The 8,178-nt window shown below is 55.0% G+C and overlaps 1 protein-coding gene across 2 annotated transcripts; it reads left to right on the forward strand.

The window, feature by feature from the left end:
- Window positions 1-17: 17 nt before the first annotated feature.
- Window positions 18-5,629, forward strand: CHCHD5 (coiled-coil-helix-coiled-coil-helix domain containing 5). Of its 2 annotated transcripts, none has more exons than XM_077787745.1 (4): window positions 18-67; window positions 1,246-1,383; window positions 3,143-3,332; window positions 4,577-5,629. In XM_077787745.1, coding segments are annotated over exons 1-4 (456 nt in total). In that variant the 5' UTR covers window positions 18-65; the 3' UTR covers window positions 4,703-5,629. The 2 variants fall into 2 exon arrangements, with proteins under 2 accessions (XP_077643871.1, XP_077643872.1); XM_077787746.1 differs by having other exon boundaries at window positions 3,143-3,290.
- The last annotated feature ends 2,549 nt before the right edge of the window (window positions 5,630-8,178 follow it).

Consider the following 8,178-nt stretch of genomic DNA (forward strand, 5'->3'; position numbering starts at 1 on the left):
CCGGGGCCGGGCGCATGCGCGGAGCGGAGGAGTGGCGGAAGTGAAGCGGTGAAGGAGGAGGCGCCATGTGAGTGAGGGGCGGCGGGGCCGCGCCGCGCCCGCGCTGTGTCCCCCCCCGTGTCCCTTCATGTCCGCTCCGTGTCCCCTCGTGTCCGCGCTGTGTCCCCCCCCGTGTCCCTTCATGTCCGCTCCGTGTTCCCTCGTGTCCGCGCTGTGTCCCCTCCATGTCCCTTCATGTCCGCTCCGTGTCCCCTCGTGTCCGCTCTGTGTCCCCCCGTGTCGCGCTGTGTCCCCTCGTGTCTGTTCTGTATCCCCCTCGTGTCGCGCTGTGTCCCCTCGTGTCCGCGCTGTGTTCTCCCCGTGTCCCCTCGTGTCCGCTCTGTGTCCCCTCGTGTCGCGCTGTGTCCGCTCTGTGTCCCTCCCCTCCGCGTCCCCCTGTTCCAGCCCCGCTGTCCCCGCTGGTGTCGCCGGGGATGGCACCGTCTCTGTCCCGGGGAGGTGACACCGTCCCTGTCCCCATCCCCATCCCGGGGAGGTGGCACCATCCCTGTCACTGTCCCCATCCTGGGGAGGTGACACCGTCCCTGTCCCTGTCCAAGTCTGTCCCTGTCCCCATGCCCATCCCGGGGAGGTCACCCCGTCCCCATCCCGGGGAGGTGACACTGTCCCTGTCCTTGTCCCGGGGAGGTGACACTGTCCCTGTCCCTGTCCGTCCTTGTCCCTGTCCCCGTCCCGGGGAGGTGACACGGTCCCTGTCCCCGTCCCCATCCCAGGGAGGTGACACCGTCCCCGTCCCTGTCCCCATCCCGGGGAGGTGACACTGTCCCTGTCCCTGTCCCTGTCTGTCCCTGTCCCCGTCCCGGGGAGGTGACACGGTCCCTGTCCCCGTCCCCATCCCAGGGAGGTGACACCGTCCCCGTCCCTGTCCCCATCCCGGGGAGGAGACACTGTCCCTGTCCCTGTCCGTCCTTGTCCCTGTCCCCATCCCGGGGAGGTGACACTGTCCCTGTCCCTGTCCGTCCTTGTCCCTGTCCCCATCCCGGGGAGGTGACACTGTCCCTGTCTGTGTCTGTCCCCGTCCCTGTCCCCATCCCGGGGAGGAGACACTGTCCCTGTCTGTGTCTGTCCCCGTCCCTGTCCCCATCCCGGGGAGGTGACACCGTCCCCGTCCCTGTCCCCATCCCGGGGAGGTGACACTATCCCCGGGGAGGTGACACTGTCCCCGTCCCTGTCCCCGTGTCCCAGGGAGGCGCTGGCCGTCACCGCCCGGCTCTGCGGGCCGCAGCTGGAGCGCTACGGGCGCTGCGTGGCCGCCAGCCCCGGCAGCTGGCACCAGGATTGTCACCAACTGTCCCTGAGCGTCACCGAGTGCGCCTCCGGCCAGTGAGTGACACCCTGGGGACACTGGGGGGACACTGGGATTGTCACCAACTGTCCCTGAGCGTCACCGAGTGCGCCTCCGGCCAGTGAGTGACACCCTGGGGACACTGGGATTGTCACCAACTGTCCCCAAATGTCACCGAGTGCGCCTCCGGCCAGTGAGTGACACCCTGGGGACACTGGGGGGACACTGGGATTGTCACCAACTGTCCCTGAGCGTCACCGAGTGCGCCTCCGGCCAGTGAGTGACACCCTGGGGACACTGGGGGGACACTGGGATTGTCACCAACTGTCCCTGAGCGTCACCGAGTGCGCCTCCGGCCAGTGAGTGACACCCTGGGGACACTGGGATTGTCACCAACTGTCCCCAAATGTCACCGAGTGCGCCTCCGGCCAGTGAGTGACACCCTGGGGACACTGGGGGGACACTGGGATTGTCACCAACTGTCCCCAAATGTCACCGAGTGCGCCTCCGGCCAGTGAGTGACACCCTGGGGACACTGGGGGGACACTGGGATTGTCACCAACTGTCCCTGAGCGTCACCGAGTGCGCCTCCGGCCAGTGAGTGACACCCTGGGGACACTGGGGGGACACTGGGATTGTCACCAACTGTCCCTGAGTGTCACCGAGTGCGCCTCCGGCCAGTGAGTGACACCCTGGGGACACTGGGATTGTCACCAACTGTCCCCGAGTGTCACCGAGTGCGCCTCCGGCCAGTGAGTGACACCCTGGGGACACTGGGGGGACACTGGGGAGACACTGGGGACACTGAGGGGACATTGGGGACATTTGCAGACATTTGGGGACACTGGGAACTGGGGGGACACTGGGGGGACATTTGGGGACTCTGATCCTGATCCCTGGGGCTGATCCATTGTTTTCCTGATCTTTTTCCCTGTTTTCTCCTGATTTTTTCCCTGTTTTCCCCCAATTTTTCCTGTCGTTTACCCCAACATTCCCGATTTTTACCCCATTTTCCCCCGCCTTTCCCCCCCGTTTTTCCTAATTTTCCCCATTTCCCCCACCATTCCCATTTTTCCCCATTTTCCCCCACCTTTCCCCCCGTTTTTCCCAATTTTCCCCATTTCCCCCACCTTTCCCCCCATTTTTCCCAAATTTTCCCCATTTTCCCCTGCCTTTCCCCCCATTTTCCCCCGTTTTTCCCCATTTCCCCTGTTTTTCCCTATTTTGCCCCATTTTTCCCCAATTTTCCCCGTTTTTCCCCATTTTCCCCCGCCTTTCCCCCTGGTTTTCCCAAATTTTCCCCATTTCCCCCTGCCTTTTCCCCCGTTTTTCCCCATTTCCCCCCGTTTTCCCCTGTTTCCCCCCGTTTTTCCCCATTTCCCCCCACCATTCCCCCTATTTTTCCCTGTTTCCCCCCGTTTTTTCCCAAATTTTCCCCATTTCCCCCCATTTTTCCCTAATTTCCCCGGTTTTCCCCATTTCCCCCCGGTTTTCCCCCCGTTTTCCCCCATTTCCCTCCGTTTCCCCCTGTTTTTCCCTGTTTACCCCCGTTTTTTCCCAAATTTTCCCCATTTCCCCCCATTTTTCCCAAATTTCCCCCCGTTTTTCCCCCGTTTTCCCCCGGTTTTCCCCATTTCCCCCCGTTTTCCCGTTTCCCCCCGTTTTTCCCCCCACCATTCCCCCTGTTTTTCCCCGTTTCCCCCTGTTTTTTCTCAAATTTTCCCCATTTCCCCCCATTTTTCCCAAATTTTCCCCCGTTTTTCCTGTTTTCCCCGTTTTCCCGATCCCGTTTCCCAGCCCCCTGGTGCGCCGGATCCGCCGGGATTGCTCCGAGTCCTTCGGGGCCTTCGAGCGCTGCCTGCGGGAGCGGCCCCGGAGCGCGGCCGAGTGCGGAGCGCCGGCCCGGGAATTCCTGCGCTGCGCCCAGAGCGTCGCCGGGACACCGGTGAGAATCCCGGGAAAAACGGGATATCAGCCGGGGACACCGGTGAGAATCCCGGGAAAAACCGGGATATCAGCCGGGGATACCGGTGAGAATCCCGGGAAAAAACCGGGATATTAGTGAGGGACACCGGTGAGAATCCCGGGATAAAACCGGGATATTAGCCGGGGACACCGGTGAGGAATCCCGGGATAAAACCGGGATATCAGCCGGGGACACCGGTGAGAATCCCGGGATATTAGCCGGGGACACCGGTGAGAATCCCGGGAAAAAACCGGGATATTAGCTGGGGACACCGGTGAGAATCCCGGGATAAAACCGGGATATCAGCCGGGGACACCGGTGAGAATCCCGGGATAAAACCGGGATTTCAGCCGGGGACACCGGTGAGAATCCCGGGAAAAACCGGGATATCAGCCGGGGACACCGGTGAGAATCCCGGGATAAAACCGGGATATCAGCCGGGGACACCGGTGAGAATCCCGGGATAAAACCGGGATTTCAGCCGGGGACACCGGTGAGAATCCCGGGAAAAACCGGGATATCAGCCGGGGACACCGGTGAGAATCCCGGGATATTAGCCGGGGACACCGGTGAGAATCCCGGGAAAAACCGGGATATCAGCCGGGGACACCGGTGAGAATCCCGGGATATCAGCCGGGGACACCGGTGAGAATCCCGGGAAAAAACCGGGATATCAGCCGGGGATACCGGTGAGAATCCCGGGATATTAGCCGGGGACACCGGTGAGAATCCCGGGAAAAAACCGGGATATCAGCCGGGGACACCGGTGAGAATCCCGGGAAAAAACCGGGATATCAGCCGGGGACACCGGTGAGGAATTCCGGGATAAAAATGGGATTTCAGCCAGGGACACCGGTGAGAATCCCGGGATAAAACCGGGATTTCAGCCGGGGACACCGGTGAGAATCCCGGGAAAAACCGGGATATCAGCCGGGGACACCGGTGAGAATCCCGGGAAAAAACCGGGATTTTAGTCAGGGACACCGGTGAGAATCCCGGGAAAAAACCGGGATTTTAGCCAGGGACACGGCCACCGGTGAGGATGGAACCCCAAAAAGGGAATTTGAAGCCAAAATTTTAGGATAAAAATGGGATTTTATCCCTCAGGAAACGCTGGAAATTTGGGATTTCATTATCTGAATTCCCTCAAATCCCCCCCGGTGCCGCTTTTTTTATTCCCTCAGTGAAAAAGAGGAAATTTGGGATGGAATTTTGGGACCAAAATATGAATTTTGGGTTTTTTTCCCTTTTTTTTCTCTCCCCAGAAAATCCCAGGAATTGAAAACCCCTCTGGGAACGCCGGGAAAGCCTCAGAAGCTTCCGGAATCTCCTCCCAAATTTTGGGAATTTCCCCTCTGGAAAAGGAGCCCCAATTCCCTGCGGATGCCTGAGCTTTTATCCCAAAAATCGAAGAAATAAAAATCCCAGGAATTTTCAGGATGGGACCAAAAATTCTGATTTTACTTCTTTTCATTCCCATTTTTTCCCCTTTTTTTCCTCTTTTCTTTCCCATTTTTTTCCTCTTTTCATTCCCATTTTTCCTTTTTTTTTCCTCTTTTCTTTCCCATTTTTCCTCCTTTTTTCCCACTTTTCATTCCCAACTTTTTCCTCTTCGCCCCCTCCCCCCCACTTTTTATTCCCTAATTTTATTTAAAAAAAAAGAAGCCAAGAAAAAGAGATATTTCCCCAAAAAATTCCCAATAATCAGCACAGGAAATTGGGAATTTTTACCTGAAAATCTGGGAAAAATCCTGGAAAAAAATGCAGAAAATCCCAAATTTGACCAAACTGAAGCAGGAAATTCTGTTTATTCCACTAAAAGATTCCTGGTTTTTTTGGGAATTTCACAGTGGGGTGGGGGAAAATTGGGAACGAGGCTAAAAAATTCCCAACTTTCTGAATATTTTCCCTTAAAACCACAAAAAAATTGAGGATTTTTACCCTAAAACCACACAAAAATCTGGGAAAAATCCGGGGGAAAAAAATTTAAATTAATTTTAAAAATTAAAATTAATTTTTAAAAAAATTGAAAATTGGGAATTTTTATCTGAAAATCTGGGAAAAATCCAGGAAAAAAAATGCAAATTCTGCCAAACCGAAGCAGGAAATTCCGTTTATTCTGCTAAAAAAATTCCCATTTTTTTGGGAATTTCACGCAGGGTGGGGGAAAATTGGGGAACAGGATCACAAAATCCCCAAATTTCTTAATCTCCAATTTCCTCTTAGAACCAGAAAAAAATTGGGAATTTTTACCTGAAAACCTGGGAAAAATCTGGGGAAAAAAAAGAAAAAGAAATCTGAAATTTGGCCAAACCGAAGCAGGAAATTCCGTTTATTCCGCTGGGAAATTCCCGGTTTTTTTGGGAATTTGGCGCGGGGCCGCAGGGAGGTGGGGGATGTGGGATTTTGGGGATTTTCGGGGGGATTTGTGTTTCTGTGGGCTCGGGGAATTGGAATTTTGGGGGGAAAAAATTGGCATTCGGGACGGGAAAAAACTCCCACGGAAAATTCACACTTTTAGGGAGGGATGCAGGAAAAACCCCGAGCTTTGGGGGGTGAAATTGCCCAAAATTCCGATTTTTTTTTACCCCAAAAATCCGACTTTTACCCCCCAAAATTCCGACTTTTTCCCACAAAATTCTGATTTTTTCCCCCTAAAATTCCAATTTTTTTCCCCACAAAATTCTGATTTTTTCCCCCAAAATTCCGATTTTTTCCCCCAAAATTCCGATTCTTAGGGGGAATTTTGCAAAAATCCCGAGATTTGGGGAGGGAAATCGCCCAAAATTCTGATTTTTAGGGGGGAATGTTACAAAAATTTCCCAAAATTACAATTTCTTTTTCCCAAAATTCTGATTTTGGGACAGAATCTTGGGATTTTGGGGTGGAATCCCAGATTTTGGAGTGGAATTCTGGGATTTTGGGGTGGAATTTGGGGATTTTGAGGTGGATTTTCGGGATTTTGGCTGGAATTTGGAGATTTTGGGGTGGAATTTGGGGATTTTGGGGTGGAATTTCAGGATTTTGGGGTGGATTTTCGGGATTTTGGCCGGAATTCTGGGATTTTGGGGTGGAATTTTGGGGTTTTGGGGTGGATTTTCAGGATTTTGGCCGGAATTTGGGGATTTTGTGGTGGAATTTTGGGATTTTGGCCGGAATTTTGGGATTTTGGGGTGGATTTTCAGGATTTTGGCCGGAATTTGGGGATTTTGGGGTGGAATTTTGGGATTTTGGGGTGGATTTTCGGGATTTTGGCCGGAATTCGGGGATTTTGGGGTGGAATTTGGGGATTTTGGGGTGGAATTTTGGGGTGGATTTTCGGGATTTTGAGGTGGATTTTCGGGATTTTGGCTGGAATTTGGGGATTTTGGGGTGGAATTTTGGGATTTTGGCCGGAATTCAGGGATTTTGGGGTGGAATTTTGGGATTTTGGCCGGAATTTGGGGATTTTGGGGTGGAATTTTGGGATTTTGGGGTGGATTTTCGGGATTTTGGGGTGGAATTTTGGGATTTTGGGGTGGAATTTGGAGATTTTGGGGTGGAATTTGGGGATTTTGGGGTGGAATTTCAGGATTTCGGGGTGGATTTTCGGGATTTTGGCCGGAATTCTGGGATTTTGGGGTGGAATTTCAGGATTTCGGGGTGGATTTTTGGGATTTTGGCTGGAATTTGGAGATTTTGGGGTGGAGTTTTGGGATTTTGGCCGGAATTCCGGGATTTTGGCCGGAATTTGGGGATTTTGGCCGGAATTCCGGGATTTTGGCCGGAATTTGGGGATTTTGGGAGCTCACGTGAAGGAGGATTTGTAGTCGGTGCTGTGGACCCATTCCCAGTTTCCCTCGGCGCCGGGTCCCTGAGGGGAGACTTAAAGGGCGGGAAAAAAAAGGGCGGGGAAAAAAGCTCAAGGGGGAGATGAGGGGAAGAAAGGGGTAGAAAAGGCGGGAAAAAAAAGGCGGGAAAAAAGGCAAGGGGGAGAAAGGCGGGGAAAAAAGGGCGGAAAAAGGGGCAAGCGGGGATGAGGGAAAGAAAGGTGTGGAAAAGGCGGGAAAAAAGGGCAAGGGGGGAAGAAAGGGAAAGAAATGGGGGGGGGGGGAAGGCGAGGAAAAAGCGGGAAAGAGGCGAGGCTGCGGCGCCTTCGGGCGCCATTTGTCCCCTCCCAATCCTCGTTGTCCCCAGCCACCCCTCAGAGCCCCCCCACGGAAGGCAAAGATCCCCCCCAGTCCCTCCCAGTAACCCCCAGTACCCACCCGCGAGGGGGCCCGGGCCGCTGCCGCCATCTTGGCCGTTGCTAACAACAAACGCCGTTGCCAGGCAACGCGCCGGCGTGCCCGTGACGTCACTTCCGGGCCCGCCACAGCGGCGGCCCCGTTGCCGTTAATCCCCGCTGCGGATGAGCTCCGCGATGGGGATGAACGACCACGAGAGGCTGCCTCTCGGTGTCCCCCCGGTTCTCCCGGTGTTCCCCGTTCTCCTCCGCCATCCTCCGTTCTCCCCCTCCCATCCCCCGTGTGACCAAACCGGCGCCACGTAGAGGCTTTAAACCGGCCGCGCGCGTTCTGTAGCGTTGGGTTTGTCGATAATAAAGCTGCTTTTGGAGGCTCCGGTTGATTTCTTTGCTCCGGTGGGACCGGGACGCTCTAACCGGGCACAGTAGAGGCAGCGCTGCGTCTTTGCGTTCCGGTTAAATTTAGCCACGCACGGCCACCATCCCGCCTTTCCCGCGCGCGTCTCGGCTTCACCGCGCGCTTGATTGACAGGCGGCTCCGCCAATAAGATGATGCCCTGAGGGGCGCATCGTCTCTGCCGACCAATAGGAACGCGAGAAGCGCTGGTTTGCCCGCCCCTCCGCGTGGCGGTGTGGGCGGGC

This window comes from Lonchura striata, chromosome 21 (genome assembly GCF_046129695.1).
Source record: "Lonchura striata isolate bLonStr1 chromosome 21, bLonStr1.mat, whole genome shotgun sequence".
Classification (NCBI taxonomy): domain Eukaryota; kingdom Metazoa; phylum Chordata; class Aves; order Passeriformes; family Estrildidae; genus Lonchura; species Lonchura striata.

What these genes read in the sequence shown, in the direction of transcription:
- CHCHD5 (XM_077787745.1), top strand. An exon ending in ACCGAGTGCGCCTCCGGCCA is followed by an intron (nt 1,384 to 3,142) that starts GTGAGTGACACC and finishes CCCGTTTCCCAG; the next exon opens with CCCCCTGGTGCGCCGGATCC. An exon ending in GATATCAGCCGGGGACACCG is followed by an intron (nt 3,333 to 4,576) that starts GTGAGAATCCCG and finishes TTCTCTCCCCAG; the next exon opens with AAAATCCCAGGAATTGAAAA.